The 19,796-nt window shown below is 44.6% G+C and overlaps 2 protein-coding genes across 9 annotated transcripts in view; both read left to right on the plus strand.

Annotated features, from left to right (window-relative positions):
- Window positions 1–9,609, plus strand: LOC146181855 (uncharacterized). Its single transcript, XM_084576876.1, has 6 exons — window positions 1–303; window positions 3,146–3,280; window positions 3,370–3,480; window positions 5,593–5,637; window positions 7,940–8,074; window positions 8,968–9,609. The coding sequence occupies exons 1-6, from the start codon at window positions 57–59 to the stop codon at window positions 9,060–9,062; spliced, it is 768 nt and encodes a 255-aa protein (XP_084433002.1). The 5' UTR covers window positions 1–56; the 3' UTR covers window positions 9,063–9,609.
- A 2,070-nt stretch (window positions 9,610–11,679) lies between these two features.
- Window positions 11,680–19,796, plus strand: part of LOC146181856 (uncharacterized) — a 38,052-nt gene continuing 29,935 nt past the window's right edge. For 2 of the 8 annotated variants that reach the window (XR_014700295.1, XM_084576868.1), the window contains exons 1-3: window positions 11,682–12,016; window positions 14,848–14,982; window positions 15,074–15,184. Coding sequence is in view for 4 of the 8 variants with exons in the window: in XM_084576868.1 (XP_084432994.1) it covers window positions 11,764–12,016; window positions 14,848–14,982; window positions 15,074–15,184 (499 nt within the window). In the remaining 4 variants the exon portion in view is untranslated. Of the gene's footprint in view, window positions 12,017–14,847; window positions 14,983–15,073; window positions 15,185–19,796 lie in introns of all 8 variants that reach the window. The other 6 variants (XR_014700294.1, XR_014700293.1, XM_084576867.1 and 3 more) reach the window with 4 other exon arrangements.

Below are 19,796 nucleotides of genomic sequence, written 5' to 3' on the forward strand. Positions count from 1 at the left end.
CGCTCACGGCGGCCTCAACCTCATCGTCATCGTGTAGTGCTGCGGCCGACACGAAAATGGTTTCTTGCGCGGTTTTAGGCTGCAAAAGCCGTTCTTACTCCAAAGCTATAGAGAAGTCGAAGCGAACGGGCATCAGCAACAATAATTTAAGATTCTTCAAAATCCCTAAGGTGCGCTTCCTTGAGGGCGCCAGGGCGAAGCAGCTGTCAGAACGGCGGCGGCGCGAGTGGATCACGCGTATCTTCACGGAGACTCCCGCAAATCCCGACAACTACAGAGTGTGTTCTCGACACTTTTTATCAGGTATGACACACCTAGAATGACTATTTTAGAATGTTGCCTATTCCTCGAAACGATATATAGTCAAAGTTGCTTTTCGCGTCGCGCTGCGGCTCGGTTTTAAAAGTACGTCGGAAAGACTCCGTACATTGTTTTCTCGGCCTTTCCCACTGCACACCCACAGAAAGGCTCGTGAAACTCGGTACATCAAACACATTTGATGAACTTAATTGAAGACGGCAGGATCTCGCAATACGAAAAACTCGCAGCACACAAAAAGACGTACCAAAGAGCCCCAATATCTCCTATGAGCCTGCAATAACAGGAACAGAAGCAAAAAAAGGGGAAAATATAAAAGGGGGCAAACGTATTGATCTAAGACTATTGGAAAAGAGACGGCCTACTCCCGGCTACAAGGAAAATAAGGGGTTCGCGAGCTCGCATATGTGGCCTAACCTTTTGAATGGGCCTTTGATAAAAAGAAATCGAGCGGTACACCCACCGGTCCACTGATCACTAAACAAACAGCAAGAGAATATGTGGAAACTCTTACAGACGAGAACGTATCTTGCTTATGAGCAGTGTACCCAACACAATATAAAAACTGCTGCAGACATGGTTCATACCGTGAACATGCTCAACCATACTGGAAAAACATCACAAAGAAAGAACGGAGGCTTTCTGGGAGAATTTGAAGCTTAGCCCGGATCCTAAAATGCAGATTTCTATCATCAAACTGGCTGAAGATGCCGCCCGGACACAAGAGCTACGAGCCGACATTTAATCAGATGGGTGTCCCCACCCTAATATCTTGAAAAATAAAGTTATTTCAATCAATCAATCAATCCCGCTGTGTTTTGATGCAGTGGGTAAAGATTTGTTGGGTGCAACTTGTACTCTCTCCCCAGACACATTAATTTTCAGAGTTCGATTATATCGTGTGGGGCTTTTAAATAGCTTCGGTACCATGTATACTGTAGTGTGTTTCAACTGTTGGCTGTAGCAAGATAAATGCAATAACACAGAAGTGTGAGTCACGCTGTGGCCAGCTTTAACCATTGTCTTTCCCGTGTCTACACACTGCTCGAAATGGGGCGATCGGCGTCCAATGCACATATACCTCGAGTGTGCCAGCAGTTAACTGTCACAGTTTATGCTGCCATGTATGTGCGGGAAAAATGGCATATCTTTTGGTTTGGAAGAAGAAATTATCGCACGTTCATACGAGGATACACACAAAGGATCGACGCAGGACAGGCACTTCTCCTGCATGGATTGTTTCCGTGTATGTCTTTGTGTAAATGCGCTATAATTTCTTCTCCCAAACATGAACCATCTAACCCAATCAGTGTTCTCTTGAATCATCTTTAGGTTTTTTACTGCAGTTCGCTGGGTAGCAGTGTTAAACTGCATATTTATTCCTGGCTATTTACATACACGCGTATAATTTTCTACCGTGTACTGAAGTCCGGTGCCACATATCTTCCGCACCTGTGATGATGGTTGAAAGGGGGTCGTTCGATTGGCTCATACTAACCTCAAACCTATGGCAGCTTACACTCCGTGTACGCGAAACTTAACGACACAACAGAGCTGCTGGCTGAGCATTTGTCTAGTCCACAGAACACTCCATATCTACAGCGCGATAAACGAGGCAAGAGAGAAAACATATAACGACAAACACAACTCTGTGTTTGTCATTATATGTTTTCTCTCTTGTCTCGTTTATCATGCTGTAGATATGGAACATCGCTATCAACTCACCTAACAACTGACCTTGACAGAACACTGCTGTCCGTGCGGAAGCAGATCATTCGCAGTTCTGGCATTCCAGTTTTACTGTACGTGTACACTCATGCATTGTTGTGCAGCGCGTCTTCTCCTCGACAGGCTCACTGGCCTCTTGTTCATCAGCGCTGTACCATCATATACTTCTCGTAGATTCAGTGTGCCTTTTGCCATGGCTTGGAGGTAGAATGTAAAGGAAGGATTTAGTGAGAAACATTCTATTCCCTCTGTCACCATGTAAAATAGGACTAGCATAACATTTCATACGAACAGGTGTCCTGCACAGCGAGGTGCAGGATCGAAGACTGCAAATGACAGGAGTAGCTCGCTTACATTATTAACAAATCGAAATGGGAGTTAAGTGTGAAACAAAAGCTGCTTGCGAATGTGTGTATCTCCTTTTGGGGTGAACACGTGCGCACATGGCCTTTCAATTCAGAGAACCAATGTGTCACACCCAAGTGCACTTCAAAACGAAGTGGCAGTCTGTGCGAAGCACCACCTCCAGGTTCATCTTTACCTGTGCTAGTTTGCCGAGATGTGCACCCGTGTCGCGCACAGCAGCACATCAAAGAGAGCAACCTGTGTGCGTGACAGCGGTGCTCGCATCACACAAGCCTTAGTGAAGACAATGATCTGCGCCATTGTGGGGAATGCAACTACATTAGAATGGGTAAACCTTTCTTAGTACTTCCTCAAGAGTCGTGAAGGCTGAGCTTCAGTTTTCATGTATGCGTAGCAAGCAGAAAGCGGATATGTGTTAGATGTCACTTTAGCCATAGGCCTATATCGACATCCACTGTACCAATACTGAGAATTGAATTGGTACACTGGAGATATCTTTTGATACTTGTTTTTGTTTTAGTGGTTTAAACATAATTAGGATAGCTTAAACAGAATGAGGGATAGTGCATGTGGTGTCTTCTTTGTGTTGTCTGTGTTTCCGAGATCTAGTCTTCATCAGGTTAAACATAGTCGGCAACGTTTGTTTGTATGGAATGATTGATTTCACTGCTGCACGGTTCAATTTTAAAGGGCTTGCAATGGAGCATGAGCGTTATTAACCCGTCACTTTCAGGTTGTCCGTCAAACCTCTTCGACGACTGTGATCGAGACTGGGCGCCATCGAAGCATTTGGGGTATGATGTGACCAGCAGCGATGAATGCTACAGTCACCGGATAGCGTATTTTCAACATGGCGGTGTCGCCATTGGTAATTTTTAATCCACTTCACCTTCACTTACGTTTTTATTGTTTACCATGTTGGAGCAACGCTACCTTTGCTATGTTTCTTTACACCAGTGGCCAGCTTTACTCCCCCTACAAGTTCGTATGCTGCTTCCTCTGCTCCAACCGGTCCTGCTTCCCTCATTGAACAAGCACCTGTGAAGGAGAAACCGAAGTCAAAAGTTGGTATGTGCAATCTTGTAACTAAACTTAAACTGGTGTTGGTCAGTGTGAACAAAATTACATTTTCAAAATTATTTACTTATTTGTGTTTGTTGCATATGCTAAAGTGATTTTGGAGCAGTTTAGAGTCAGCACCAGTCATCTCTATGCTTGCATTTTTTTTTAAGCCTGCGATGTTGGTGACGTTCAAGGTCCGGACACCAGTTTTTTTTCATCGGGGCACCAGATGAGTTTTAATGTGGCAAGTTCGCTCTTTCATGCATCTGCGTCCTCTCGAAGGACGGCACCATAGTGCCACACACTTGTGCTAAAAATTCCACCCCACGCCGTCGGTCGAGGCAGCAACAGCTTGAGGCGTGTTCAGGCATTTTGAATTGAGTCAGTCACACACTGTGCTGTGTTGTCAGCTAATGGCGTTTCTCTGTTTAGCAGACAGTTGTATGCATGCTCTGGAAGGACCCAACGTGCTGCTTGTTCTGCAGACAAGCACCTTTTTATGGCCACGTATGCATCTACATCAATCTGCGTTCTGATGTTGCCACCGTCAGAGCTGCTTATAGATAGATAGATGGATTTATTGAAAGGAAAACACAGAGAGGTTGGCCGGAATAATTCAAATCTGGCCTGCTACTCTGCACTGGGAAAGAGGAAGGAGAGAAGAAAGAAGATCGTGATGGGTCACGATGTGGGAGAAGGCATATGAAATACATATCTACAGGCACAGTGGCTTGCTTTACAAGCGCGAATCAATTCCGCTGGTGCATAAAAAACGGCAAAGAGCACACACTGCCTGGACACCCTTCCCCTTGTCCTGCCAAGCGCCCAGCAGCAGTTCTTCCGACAGAGGCCTCTTGTCCAAACGCTTCAAGGAAGTGGCTAGCACACTTCTTTCGCACGCATATGCTGGGCAGAGCTGCTTAAGCTGAGCAATGGAGCCTGGTAAAAGAAGAGGCAGAAAGGGTTGGGGGGTGAGGGGAAGAGATCGCTTTATGAGTTGTACGCCACAGCAGAAGACTGCTCGCCCTTGCCGATAATGCCAAGATTATGCGGCCGCAAATGAAAATGACAACGCTACCACGGGCCACAACTGCCTACCTAGGACTGCACATTTGCAGGCAATCACTTCGACTTAGCGAGAAAAACCTGTGAAAGACACTGAGAGCACTGCCTTGTTGAAAGAAGAAAAGCTGTGGGGTGATGTGCTGTGAACTAGACGCATTTCAAGATTGTGGCTACCCGCCTGCGTGTACCTACAATTGCCACTTGGATGCCAAAGCATGTTGCTTTTGCCGAATTTAGCATATTATGCTGAAGAACATAAATATTTAATAGTTTTTAATGATGCTTTACAAAGGTTATAGTAAACTATGAGGTATCTCCAACCAGACATTTTAATTTTGAATAAGTGGCGATGTTTCGGAGCTGACTTGATTCCTTCGGGGGTCACAAGTAGCCGGTTTGTTTGCGGAGTGGCCACTGCCATCTTTTCTTCATGTTTGAGCTGGGGAGGGAGGAGCGAAGTGCTTTTGCATACACATTGGGGATGTTGCCCTGTGTGCAGTTAACATTGTTTGGAATCATTTGGATGTGCCAAGATTACAGTATATAAGTAAATCACTCACAAAGGAATAGCCATAGACAAACTGCTCTTTGAAATTTCTCAACATATATGCTGGCCTTCTTCAGCCACTTGCTGACAGCAGTTAGGCACGCCAGGAATAGTGTAAACTTGATTGCAGTGGCTCTTGTTGTGGCTCCGTCTAGTTGCTGTCTCAGCTTCTTACAGCCACACTGCGCCCACCAGACTCAGGAGGGAGGCGGGGTTTTCTTCTGCATGTCCAAGCAGTCACGAGCGCCTCTTCTTTGTGTTCTCTTCCACTACAAGGGGGCTGAGAGGAGAAGGGTGGCAACAGAATGCGTGCAAGGGCCTGAAAGAAGTTTCACTGCAAAGGCAAATCCTCGTTTAGGTTACATGTCTACTTATCTCTGGTTATTTTTCATTCATTCGGTTATTGCTGCGTCAGATCATTTCACAGTCAATTTTTAATTCAATATATCCAAGTTTGGCAGTATTCACTGTTAGACGTGTGATGTATCACGTCATTATTTGTCCAGGAGGCAGCGACTACACGGAACAGAAGACGTGTGACGAGCACAGTGGTGAGTGAAACAACCTAGAACAAATTTTATATTCTTCTGCGCTCACAATTATGATAGCATGGTGGCCTGTAAGCACCATTAAAATAATCACTATGAAATTGATGCACCAAGTGCAATAATCCATAGCAATGTCTAGGCAAATTCAGGTACTGCAGAAGGAGAGATTTTTTCAGTATTAACATTTGTGCAACATTCTGAAAGGTAGCGTATAATTAACTTTTGCTGTACCAATTTGAAGAAGAAATTTGACACGCAAAAGTGGCAAGAATAAGAGCTTTTCTTTTTTTCCTTTTTTTAATATATGTTATGGGTGAAACCACTTTCGGTCGCACCCAGTCTAGCCACATTATTGCAAGTTATGATTTCAACATCAGTTCTATTGGCATTACTTTGGTGTGGCTTATTCTGCATATGTTGTGTACTGTACCCGTGCAACATGAAGCCACTTGTGAAGCGAAGGTGCAAAATTTTGATGCGTGCAGTTCAGTACATTATGTGGAATGGGAAACCAGGATGTAGGGAGGCAGTTTGTCGAGACCAAGAAAAAATGGTTCGGGTGGGGTGCGAAGCCTCAAGAGGACTCGGATTGATGAAGCCAGAAAAAACAAAGGACAGTAGACCACGGTACAGTATTTATTTTAATAATAATAAAATAATAATAATTCATATTATTCTCTTTGCTCAGTGTTACCGTTGTTTACTTTCCGCACATTGTTTTATATATTGGGCTTTTTATGCAAAAGATCCAGTTACTCAGGAAATCTGGTGACTCAAAAACGCCAACCATGGCCATGGCTCTGGCAGGTGGTAGGCGGCAGCTGGTATGACTGGACACTGATTCATTGATGGTTTGTGTGGCGTAACGAAACCACACGATAGAAATTAGGGAGGAGCTGCCAACTGGGGTTGCTCGTTTGAAGTTGGAAGGTGGAATAAGAATCAACTGTCTAGTGCTCTTGGATGCCTAGTCAGGCACACTAGGCCTTGCAGGCACGTCCATAAGGCTTGATTAAAGCGGCGCTTTATATGTCGTGCGGCCGCCTACACTATCGTGTCATACCTTTAAAGGCCCCCATCATTCTTTTTCTCCACCCTTTTGGGATATTCAACATGCATTTGGTGTGATTCTTGTCTGTTTCCTAACATTGTCTTTTGGTGCTTCCCAAGCATTCAGTGCTTATTTTCTGCATTCTATTGTTTTGGGTTGGCTGTATTTGGTCCAGTTTTGGCCTACAAATTTGACTTGTTCTTAACACCTTGTGACCAACTTAACATGCTAATAGAGTGCGATGGGGTGCTAGTTGGTAATGCATTGTTGAAAAACTTAACTGTGCCAAAAGGAAAAGACTGGAAGAACACAGGACGTTGAAATAGTTGCGCCGATGTGGCAGCGATCCTTTCCACCATCGGACAACAATAAGTCCGCCTTGGGCGGCAAAAGCCCATTATGTGGCCCTTTTTGGGCTGTGACCCCTTTTCCCAAGCATTTCACCCCAGAAGAGCCGAGCAGCAGGCCGGGGGAAAGCTTGTACCCATTGAAAAACCGGTGGGTAACCGGCGGCACCAGGAATCGAACCCGGTACCTCCCGAATGCGAGGCGGATGCTCTACCACAAGGCCACCACTTCGAAAGAACACAGAATGTTTGTCCTGTGTTCTTCTATTCTTGCCCCGTCCTTTTGGCCTACGTTTGTCCTGTGTTCTTCTCATGTCCCGTCCTTTCGGCGCAGCTAAGTTTTTCATTAACATGCTAGTTTTTATTTTTAAGGGCAGTTTTGTTGGGCGTTGTTTGTCTCTGCTCATTTTCTCAATGTTTCACTAACTTTGTAGGATTGGTCACTCAAACCATTGTTGGCAGTAAAAAACCTGGTGCTGAAAACTTATTTGAAAACTGACAGCAAAGATTATCAATAATATTAAAGAAGGCTCGTTGGCCAGATCACGAGAATTGGGAGCATACATGGCAGCAACTCTGTACATTTATTTTTGTTGCAGTCTTCAACAAATGACACTGAGCGTGCTTTTGATTACTTAATGAATAAACAGGCATGTCTTATACACCTATGTAACTCATGCACCATTTTTTTTCCTAATGTTGACTGCGGGACATGTGACTTGTGACCAGAATGTTGAGTGTATAAACCCAAGGTCTCCTATTAGGGCAGGCCATATTTCGCTCACAATGTTGGCACCCATTAGTGTTGGTTACAATGTGGTGTATGCAAAGTCCTTTCTGTTCTGAGCTCTCATTTCTCGTTCTCCTTAATGTCATCCTCGTAAATGTGTGAAATTTTCTTTTGCAGGAGGAAAGAATGCAGCCACACAGTGCAACATGCTTATGGCCACCAAACCCACTCAGATTTCCCTCAAAGTGGTGTCAAAGCCATCACAGTGTACCATGAAAATGCTGTCCCAAAGTACACAGACTGCAGGAAGAGGTACACACGCTTTCAAGCTTGTTCTTTTCATTGAAGACATGAGGTGGTAAAATGATGTACAGTTTAAACTTCTATATAACAAAATAAGAAAGATTATTTATTTTTAATTACAGCCAGTTTTCATGTGAAAACCCGAAGGTGCTGTGCAGAATGCAAGTCAAAACGGGAAAAACAAAACAAGAAAATTGTGAATAAAATTGCCTAGAAAGTATTTAGAATAGAACACCCCTTACTTGATGTCTTAAACATGGTGAGGCATTTTTTCGGTCATGTCAGTATTGCGGCTGCACTTGCCGCTGTCTCTGTTTTGAGTCACACAATGAAAGCATGATGCTGCGATGTGGAGTGGTTTGAAAAGTCAGAAGCATCCAGCTCTTTCAGCGCGCTTTTAGAATAAAAAATATAGTAAATATAGTGCTGCTCCTCTGTTGCTGCTGTCTCCCATCACCACTCTTGAAGCACATATTTTATGGTCCCTGAATTGTGCAAGCATCAGGGTGGCACACCACTTGATGTATCATTTCAAAAGAGAAAGCTGCGAAATCTATTGCCTTTGGCACAGAAAGGTGCCGATCATGCTTGAGCACGCACTGCTGGGAATTATATATATATATATATATATATAAAAAATCCCAGTGGTGTGCGCTCAAGCATGATATATATATATTGCAAGCATTGCTTCATTAACGTCTGTTGAAAACACTGCCTTTGTTTGCAAATTCTTGTTTAAATTTTTACTCCTTTTGAGATTGATCAAGGGAGCTGAGCAGTAATATGTTATAGCTGTTGTATAGAATTGCTTTGTTCACTTTATTACTAAATGCCATAGCAGATAATCAGCTCTGACATGTGAACTACATGTTACTGACAATATTCTTGATTTTATGATGCAGATGCGGCCACCACACATCACAAGTATTGCGTGACGCCTGTTGAACTTTTACGGGTTGGGACTGGCAGTTGTGCTATTACTGCTGATTCTGATTAATCACAGAAGCAGCATCAGTGCAGCCTTTGCAGCAAAGCCTTCAAAGCAAAAAGTGACCTGGTGACTCACATCTGCATTCATACTGGTGAACGTCCGCACTTGTGTTACCTTCGCTATTAATAAGTTCAAATGAAAAGACCACTTAAAGGTACATCTCAGTTCTCACTCCGGTGACCGTCCATACAAGTGCCCCTTTTGCGGGAGCAGCTTTCCACGTCGAAGCAACCTGAATAAGCATTGTCGCAACTTCACGGGCAGTCGGCCATACCAGACCAGTGTGACATTTGCAACAAAGATTTTGTGAGCAATAGCAGCCTGATCGTGCACCATCGCACCCACCATCGCCTTCACCATCTGCTTCAGGTTCCACACGCACATACTGCCGTGGGCCGTGAGCACGAAGTCACGCCAGGTGAGCAGACTACCTCTCACCTCCTTGCGCGTGCTTCCTCATTAGGTGGTTTTATTTCACCCCCATATGCGGCGCCTGCTCACTATGGCGGTTGCTCTTGAGTGTCTCTTGCCGTGTAATCGAGCATAATAAAGACTGTTCGAGTACATAACTCGGTGTTTGTCCCCTCTGGCTCAAACCCGCCACAGTAGCGACTTCTTGCACCGCGGGTTGGGGGGTCCCAGCTCTGTCTGTTAGGGCTGCACGTCAGGGCTAGAAGGAGACTGTAGCGTCTAGTCCCCCTGTGGCGCATTCTTGCGAGAATAACCTTCATAATGCAAAAAACAAATTTGGGTGTATGCCCTCAAAATGCACAGGCTTTTTCTCCAAGAAGAGTGGCCTTAAAAGCTTCACATGCTTCATTGATATTGGAATTATGGCACACACAGCATGATTTTTTGAGAGGACAAGGCTTTCAGCAGTGGTACAGTCGACCCACTTGTAACAACACCGGTTGTTAGATCAATATATTGAATATAACAATAGACTACTCCAGCACTGTCAGCTTTTCAGTGTTATCTATGGTAAAATCAATTGCTTATAACAGGGCTGTCAGAGCACATTACCAGTTATAACAATAAAACCTGTTGAAACTGTTCTTGGAGCTTATATACTGCAGTCAGTGTTGTCTTATAAAAAGTTTCACAAAATGATTTGCCTGGTTTGGCTGTGCAGAATGCAAGAAAGGGAAGGTCACAGCAGTTTTGGATGGTCTCGCTCGGGAGGTCAGCTACGGTGCAAGGAAATAGGCAAAAGCACATATAGCTATGTCGGCCAATTTTAATTTGTAGTGGCCGGCTCATTCGTGCCACACAACCTGGACTGGGCTCAACTTTAAAGAGTTCTTAAAAAGAAGTATGACCCATTACGTCATTCTGATAGATGCTTTTCTAGCTTGCTTTCGGCAGAAAAAGTTCTTCAGTCATGGTCACCAGTTTAATTTTGTCGACATCTGACCAAGCCGTATGCTGTGAGGTTGTGTTGGAAATAAAATATCTTTCATCAGAATGCAAGAATCAAGCTCTTTGAGGACTAAGAAACAAAGATTCGAAATTGTAATTGTGCATAGAAAGTCGCAAAAATCAAGCCAATGGAATGTTTCTCAGCAAAATGCTATTATCGACATGTCTTATGAAAGGCCATACTTTTCTTCCAGAAGTGCTTGTTATGTTTAATTACTGCCTAAACAAACTCCAGTGCATTATTTTTTTTCACGAGAAAGCAACAGTCCTTTCATTTGTAACGAAGGTACAAGGCACATTGATGCAAAGCATCCCCGTTAATTGCAAAGCTGCTTTAGTAAACCTAGACATTATTGCGAAGCGACCTTTGGATGAGTAATCACTGTCCATTATGAAAAATAGGGCATGCACCATAGAAATGACGTGCATCGATGAAGTAACAGCTATGCACATGGCAACACCAGCTACACTAAGCGATACTGCTTACTAAGCGAAACTGTCTGCTACGTGAGATAGTCAGCTGCGGCTGATGTAACGGCGTACACACGCAGGCGTACAGAATCCCGAGCGCTGACTGTTTGCTTGTGCTCTCCAGAATAAGTTCTTCGCCTATTTCGCGTTCTCTTCAGCGCGCTGGCCTGCAAGCGAACTGCTGTGTCCTGGAGCAGCTAACGCTTGTTATAAATGCTTTTGCAAACACTTTCGTGTGCTTTCGAGCTGGATCCTGGGAAGAACTGCACGATCGACCATCAACGTCTAGCATACCCAGTTAAAACGGTTAGTATTCAGGCATGTCACGCTCCGTTCGCGAAAAGCACAGATTTGTTCGCGCCTCTGTTATCTATCTTTAGTATTATACGCACGTCAAGAGATTTTGAATGATAAACGTGCGCTCGGCGTCATGGCGAAACAACTGCGTCGGGGTGAATGCATCGCCTGCTAAAGCAGACGATGCGAACCATTCCCGCCATCGTCTGCTAAGCAGACGATAGCGGCAGTACGGAATCTAGCCAAGCCACTGTAGAGGCAGCTTGCGAGGTCATGTGACCCAGTCGTGGAAAATAGTTTACAAACTTACTAGTAAGGTTGGACTTAATATACTGACAGGAAATTTAAATTTACCCACTGGTGCTCTCATGTTTGCTTTCCTTATTTGTCTTTTTTTTTTTTTTGCTTTACTGCTCGGCTGCCCCAACATCATCATCATTTTGGTCATCATATGCGCCGCGCGTTGAATTTTAGGATTCTAGCATTCTAGTTGCGTGCAGTGCTGCCGGCCGGCACGAACATGGTTTATTGCGCGGTTGTAGGCTGCAAAAGCCACACTTACTCCAAAGCAGAAAAAGAGAAGTCGGAACGGACGGGCATCAGCAACAAAAACTTCAAGTTCTTCAAAATTCCTAAGGTGCGCGTCCTTGAGGGCAACAGGACGAAGCAGCTGTCGGAACGGCGGCGGCGCGAGTGGATTGCGCGTACCTTCACGAAGGGGATTCCCGCAAATCCTGACAACTACAGAGTGTGTTCCCGACACTTTTTATCAGGTATGCAAGTTACACACCTAGATTGCCTGTTTTATAATCTTAGCCATTTCTTAAAACGGTAGTCAAAGTTGTTTTTTTCGCATCGCGGCTTTGGGGCTCGGTTTTTACGTCGAACAGATAAGTACATTTTCCTTTCTTTCTTTTTTTTCTTTCTAGGTCTTCCTAACTGCACACCCACAGAAAGCTTAATGAAACTCGGTATATCAGTCACACTTGACGAAATTATTGAAGCCAGCAGGATCTCGCAGTACGAAAGGCTCACTAGCGCACAAACAGAGGCATATACTAAAGAGACCCAATATCTCCTATGAGCCTGAGGGCCTACGAAAACGGACAGGCCAATAGATATCACGAAAATGCATAAACATCATCGTAAGAATAGAAGAGTCAAAAGTGGCGAGACCCTACAAAAGTGCTACGGCAGTACGAATGGGGTCTACGTCGACGCAGCTGAGTACGAGAACTGCTCAGCTATGGTGGCAGTAGTATCAAGTGAAAACCAGGAGATTAGAGCTAGTGGCTTTGTTCGCACAAAATCTGCAGAAACGGGGGAAGAAATGGCCACGGCAGCACTTGCAATAACAGCAACAGATACAAAAATAACAATCGGTGATTTCAAGTCCGCGGTCAGCATTTATATTAAAGGGAAAATATAAATGGGAGCAAACAGTATATTGAATCTAGGCTACTGGAAAAAACAACAAATAACATGGCCACTGGCTCATTCCCGGCTACAGGGAAATGAAACGGTTCACAAGCTCTCCCGAGGTTTAACTTTTTGGGTGGGCCTTAGATATAAAGAAATCACGCAGTACTATAGACTAGCTTGAGCAGTACACCCACTGGCCTACTGATCACCAAACAAACAGCAAGAGAATATGTGGAGACTTAAGAGAACTTCTTGTTGGGCTAGTTGGTGCCTATTCATTATAAGTTAAAGGCGCCAAAACAACACGCACACGGCCTTGTGTGTGTGCGTGTTGTTTTGGTGCCCTTAACGTACAATGTGGAGAGACTTACAGACAAGAACATATCATGCTTATGAGCAGGGTGTATCCAACACAATACAAAAAAATGTTGCAGACATGGTTCAAATGATCTGGACATGCCCAACCGTAACGGAAAAACATTGCATAGAAAGAACAGAGGCCTCCTGGGAGGCTTTGATGTTTAGCTCGGACCATAAAATGCAGATTGCTATCATCCAACTGGCTGAAGATGCCACCCCGGACACGAGCTACGAGTTGCCTATTAAGCTGGTGGGTGTCCCTACACTACTCTGTTGGAAAATAAAGTTATTTCAATCAATCAATCCCGCTACGTCGGACGTATCTGACCGCTGTGTTTTAATGCTATGGGTAAAGATTCGTCGGGTGGATTCTGCACTTCCTTTCTCTGAATACCTCGGTGTTAAAAGTCTCACATATCACGCGGGTATTTCGGATAGCTTCAGTACCACCGATACGATAGTGTGTTTCTGTCCAGTATTGGTTGTAACAGGGCAAATCCAAAGTTAACACAGAAGTGTCAGTCGCGCGGTGGTTAGCTTTATCCACTGTCTTTCCTATGTCTACACACTGCTCGAAATTGGATTTTTGTCCGATGTGCGTATACAATTAACTGTTTGTCACAATTCGTGCTGCCGGGTACATGCGTGGAAAACAGTATATATCTTTCGGCTGTGTACTGCATGGTCACTGGGCAGCAGTGCTGAACTGAATATTTACTCCTGGCTATTGGTACTGAAGTCCAGTACAGCATACCTTCCGCTCATGTGACGACGGCTAGCTAAGCAGGGTCATTCGATTGGCTTGTACTAATCTCGAACCTGCAGTGGCTTAAACTCTTGTAGGTGAAATTTAACGACACGACAGAGCTGCAGAGTGAGCACTTGTCTAGTTCTCCCTTAAATATCCACAGAACATTGCTGTTCATGCGGAAACAGATCATTCGCACTTCCGGCTTTCCATTTGTACATTACATGTACACTCATGCATTGCGATGCAGCTCATCTTCACCTCAACAGGCTTATTGGCCTGGTGGTCATCAACATTATACGCGATAGAAAAACAGCGCAACAGACGTGGACGGAGGTGAAGAACAAACAGGACGAGTGAAGAACAAACAGATAATGAGGTTGAGTTTCTTGAACGTGGTGTGTGGTTGGGGTCATCATGATTTTCTTGTTTAATGTGTGGTTTGGTGCAGCTTGGCTGGGTTATATATATGTGTTTTTTTCAATAAACTTCAGTTGTGAGTATCAGCGCCCGTCCTGTTTGTTCTTCACCTCCGTCCACGTCTGTTGCGCTGTTTTTCTATCATGTCACCATACCAACTTGCCCAGATGTCTCTTCTATTACAACATTATACCATCGTATACTTCTAGTAGATTCAGCGTGCCTTTTGCCATGCTTTGAGGTAGAATTTAAAAGAAGGATTTAGTAAGAAACATCCTGTTCCCTCTGTCTCCATGTAAATTAGGACTAGCATAGCATTTCATACAAACGGGTGTCCTGCATGGTGAGGTGTGAGATCAAAGACTGCGCAAATGCCAGGAATAGCTCACTTACATTACTAGCAGATCGAGATGACAGTTTAGTGCAAAGCGAAAGCTGCTCGTGAATGTGTGTATCCCTGCTGGTGTGCAGGGTTGTCCACTTTTAGGGTGAACACACGTGCACTTGACTGTTCTCTTCAGACTTTGCTGGGATGTGCAGCCGTATCTGCAAAGCAGCGCTTCGAAGAGAGCAGCCTGTGTGCATGACAGCAGTGCTCGCCACACACAACCCTGAGCTAAGACAGTGATCTGATTATTAACCTGTCACTTTTAGGTTGTCCGTCAAACATCTTCGACGTCTGTAATCCAGACTGGGCCCCATCGAAGTATTTGGCGTGTGGTGTTACCAGCGGCGACGGACGCTACAGTCGCCGGAAAGCATGTTCGCAACATTGCGGTGTCGCCATTGGTAATTGCCATTCCACTTCACCTTCTAAGTTAGTTTTGCATTGTTTACTATGTCGGAGCAACAATACCTTTTCTATGTTTCTTTACACCAGCGTCCAGTTTTGCTCCCCCTGCAAGGTCCAATGCTGCTTCCCCTGCTCCAACCAGTCCTTCGCCCCTCATTGAAGAAGCACCCGCCAAGGAGGATCCGAAGTCAAAAGTTGGTATGTGCAATCTTGGAACTAAACTACCATTAGTCAGTGTGAATAAAATTACATTTTCAAAATTATTTACTTTTTTGTTTGTTGCATGTGCAAAAGGGATTTTGGAGCAGTTTAGGAGCGGCAACAGCCATCTCCATGCTTGCATTTTTGTAACGAAAGCTACATTACGCTACCCTTGAGCATTTTGCCGGTGCCTGAAAGAGTGCCAACTCTGGCCTCTACTTTCATGGAGGAGGGTGGCAATAGAATCAGCCTGCCATGACATCTGAATTCACATACCCCTTTGCCACGCCTGCACATTCATACGGCTTGGTTAAAACGGAGCTTTATATGTGGCCTGGTATTGTATGCTATCGCATCATACCCTTAAAAGCAGAGCTTAAGTGTAAGGAGCCATAATTTTGTTGCGGAAGGTACACTACGCTACCCTTGAGCACTTTGCTGGTGCCTGAAAGAGCGTAGCGTTGCCTAGCAACCGGTTTCATCGCTGTTGAAGAGGAACAGTGACAAGAAGAAAAAGAAGAAGGCAAAGAAACCGCTAGTGATAACAACTCGGTAGTTGCCACAGCCAAAGCTTTCGCTCCACATTCGTTTCAGCAGCGTTAAACCCTACTACTAAACCCTACTAAAAGCTTGCAAAGCTTTTAACTCCTGTTGTTGGTGACCATGAAGGGACATCATAATAAAATTAAGAGCCAACATCCAGATCCTGGCACCGATCCTCTTTCATCCGGACACCACCTTTCCTTCATCTGAAAGGGCCACTGCCCAGGGAAGGACCTTTTAGGCGAAGGAGCCTTGTGTTTCGATCAGGTACCGGAGATAGTCTGTGCAAAATGCTACAGTGACATGCGTGCCACAAAGCAACGAAAATACAAATCAAAGCTCTCTAATGCTCTCCTTCGGGAAGCCAGCTTCCCCGCTTCCTGCGCTGGCCCATCGAGCCGCAGTAATGACGTATTTCCTGAAAACGACGTCCATTGGTCCGTCTCGCTGTCTGAGGTTGAAGGATGGGTGTCTATCGCTCGCTGTGCGCTTTTCCCTCTCCACGGCTGAATCCAGAGGCGTGCGTTCCCTCGCCCTTTTGTTGTTTTTTTCGCGTAGGCGGAGTGCCACGCCCCACCTTTCGCCAGATGCGGAGGAGGAAGGGGAATTTGTCTTGCGGAGGTTAGACGACCGGGTAGGAGAGTGAAAAGCCTTTGTGGGGGAACGGAAGGAGAGAAACACGACAGAATTGGGTGATTGGGGTGGCTGTAACTGCGTTATTAGTTACTCTTTTCAAAAACATTTTGCGGCCTTGCGTTCTGGGGGCGAAGTCTCACAGTCACCGGGGAAGCTAAATATTTTCAACCGAAGGGTGGACAGTGGGCCTTCAACACCAAATGAGATTTAATGAGCAGAGTTCTCTCTTTCAGGCTTCTGCGCCCTCTCCAAGGGTGGCGCTCAAGGCCACACTTTCGTATGTAGAATGCTGCCCGAGGCCAGCAGTTGATGTGGCAGCAGCTCGGAGCGTGTTCGGGCATCATGAATCGAGTCAGTCACTGGGTTGGGCTGTCAGCTCATGGTGTTGCTCTGTTTAGCAGAAAGTTGTATTACACGCTCAGGGAGCACTCAAATGCGCTGCTTCTCCTGCGTTCTTGTGAGGCCAGCACCTCTTCATGGCCACGTATGCATCTACATGCTGTCAACTCTGCAAAGTTCACCGAAGAAAGCCACCAGTATGATGCTAAAGTAGCCTCTTATACGAGGAACACGTTGCATGCTGCTCACCATTTTTCAACTGCCAAATGATAAAATGTCTCATTCAGCAAACCATTTACTCAGTTTCAAGAAATGGTTTGCATGAACATTTTAATCGCCAGTGGGAATGGAGACCCTAGCAGCGCCGGTACCTACAATGGTCACTTGGATGTCAAGGCATGTTGCTTTTGCCGAGTTCAGCGTATTATGCAGAAGAACACAAATACTGAATAGTATTTAATGATGCGTTGCAAAGATTATAGTAAGCTTCGAGGTATGTGCAACCGGGCATTTTAATTTTGAATAAGTGGCGATGTTTCGGAGCTGGCTTGGCTCCTTCAGGGGTCACAGGGAGTAGGCCAGTTTGCAGCTTTAAGTACATGGTAGGGAGGGAAAGAAAGCCAGCTTGAGGTTGTGGAGTAGCAGTGCCGGGCTATGCGGGAATGACCGCTGCCATCTTTTCTTCATTTTTCAGCTGGAGACAGAAGAGTGAAATCCTTATGCATATACACAAGGGGGAGGCTACCCCGTGTGTATTTTACATTGGTTGGGGTCGTTTGTATGTGTCAGGGTTATAGTAAAAGTGAACCACTTGATGAGGATTAAGATGCTGGCAAATTGTTTTTCGGAATTGCCCAATATATATGCTGGCCTCCTTTGGTCACACACTGGCAGCAGGTAGGCGTGTCACGCTAGGCATAGTTTCAGGTAGGCTGCAATAGCTCTTGCTGTGGCTGCGCTCCTTACTGTCCTTACTTACCAGTCAGAGGAGGAGGGTTGCCAGCTGCATGCATCTAAGCTGTCACAAGCGCCTCTACTCGTTCTCTACCATTCCAAAAGGGCTGAGAGGGGAAGGCTAGCATCAGAACACGTGCAAGTGCCAGAAGGTGTGCAAAAGTGGCAAGAATAAGAGTTCTCTCTTTAAACATATACTATGGGCGAAACCACTTTCGGCCACACCCAGTCTAGCCATGTTATTGCGAGTTTTGATTTCAACATCAGTTCTTGTGGCATTTACTTTGATGTGGCTTATTCTGTATGCGTTTTGTATTCTTCCCATTCAACATGACAATACTTGCGAAGCGAAGGAGCTGCAGCGCAAAATTTAGGTTGCGTGCGGTTGAGTATGTGCTAGAGAACGGAAACCAAGAAGTATGGAGGCAGTTTCTCAAGACCAGAAAGATTGGTCCGGGTTTAGTGCAAAGACCCAAGAGGACTCAGATTGGTGAAGCCAGAAAAAAAAAAAAAAGAGGGCAGACCATTATACATGTAATCATTTTAATAATAATGAATTTATTACTGCCTTTCTTCATTGTTAGTCATTGTATACTTTCTGCGAATTATTTTATGTATTGAGCTTTTAACGCAAAAATTCCTGTTTCTCGGAACATCTGGCATCAGTGTTGGTGTCGATGTTGTGAGCGAAAATTCATTGCCATGGCTCTGGCAGGTGGTAGGCAGCAGTTGGAATAACCAAACACTACCAAACACTGATTCTTTGATAGTCTGAGACCACGACAGAAATTTGGGAGAAGCTGCCAATTCGGGTTGCTCGTTGGAAGGTGGAATAAGAAATTACCTTCCAATACTCTGATGCCGAGTCATGCACGCTGCACTTAAGTCATGCAGCCGCAATTATACGGCTTGATTAAAGCGGGGCTTTATATGCCAGGTGGTCACCTGTGCTATCGCGTCAACCCTTAAAGGCTCGTATAATTCTTTTTCTCTAGCCCTTTGAATTATTGAACATTCATTTGGTATGATTTTTGTCCATTTCCAAACTTTGTCTTTTTACGCTTCCCAGGCATTCAGTGATTGTGTTGTTCTGCATTCTTTTGTTTTGGGTTGTCTGTATCTAATCCAATTTTGTACTACAAATTTGACTACAGTCGGAACTCGATTTAACAAAACTCGATTTAACGAAGATATCCCAATTCCCCCTCAGACGCTCGTATGGTGCAGTGCTTTGAGTAACTCAAAATAACGAAACTAATTTCGCTCTCCATCCCAATTTAACAGACCTAGTGCTGAAAAATGAAGGTGAAAAAGTCTATTTGTGGTCTTTTTTGTACAAAATGCTCAAGAATGTTGTGACTGCGAGCCAGCGGTAACATTGTGCAACAACTACGTCTTGCTTTTGCCAAACTGCATGGTACAAACCGTGAATTATATTTATGTTAATTCACGAGATTTCACCAGCGGTAGAAAGCTGGCTCGTCGACGCGGTGTCGGCAGCGGTGCCGCATGCCAACACCGGGACAAACTATGGTTGCCCTTAATCTGCTGCGAAAGTTTGCCGGAACACATGAGAAAAAATACAAACAAAAAATCCCAGCAGATGTTGCTTACAAACAGAAAGCAAGCAAAGATCAGCAACGCCTTTGCTGGGAAAGAAGTTTAGTCCCCTGAGACCTTTCTTGCCGACATAAAATTTTCATTTCTTCTTTTCATACGCGCTATCGATGATGGTGGTTGTGCGGGCCACAATTTCATCGTAGCAACATAGCATAATGGACAAGTTGATATTGCATTTAAAAATGATGTAACAGTACAGTTTCCCTGGACCTTCGTTTATGTTGGCTATTAGGTTCTTTCAAAACAACGATTTCATTTTCAGCGCTTTGCAAATATGATGCTGCGGTATCTTCCAGATGTCACGACACCATATAATAATAGACTTTATCAGATTAAGTGACCGAGAAATGCCTTCCTCGATTTAACGAACGATCTAACGAAATATTTCGCGGCTCCTCTCAACTTCGTTAAATCAAGTTTTAACTGTATTTGTTCTTCATAGCTCTGGACCAACTTAACCTGCCACATTTTTTTTTTTCTGTACATATTATGTCTGGGATTTCTTAAAGGCAGTTTT

The sequence above is a fragment of the Amblyomma maculatum genome, chromosome 8, assembly GCF_055883805.1.
Source record: "Amblyomma maculatum isolate TAMU_Amacu chromosome 8, ASM5588380v1, whole genome shotgun sequence".
Lineage (NCBI taxonomy): Eukaryota > Metazoa > Arthropoda > Arachnida > Ixodida > Ixodidae > Amblyomma > Amblyomma maculatum.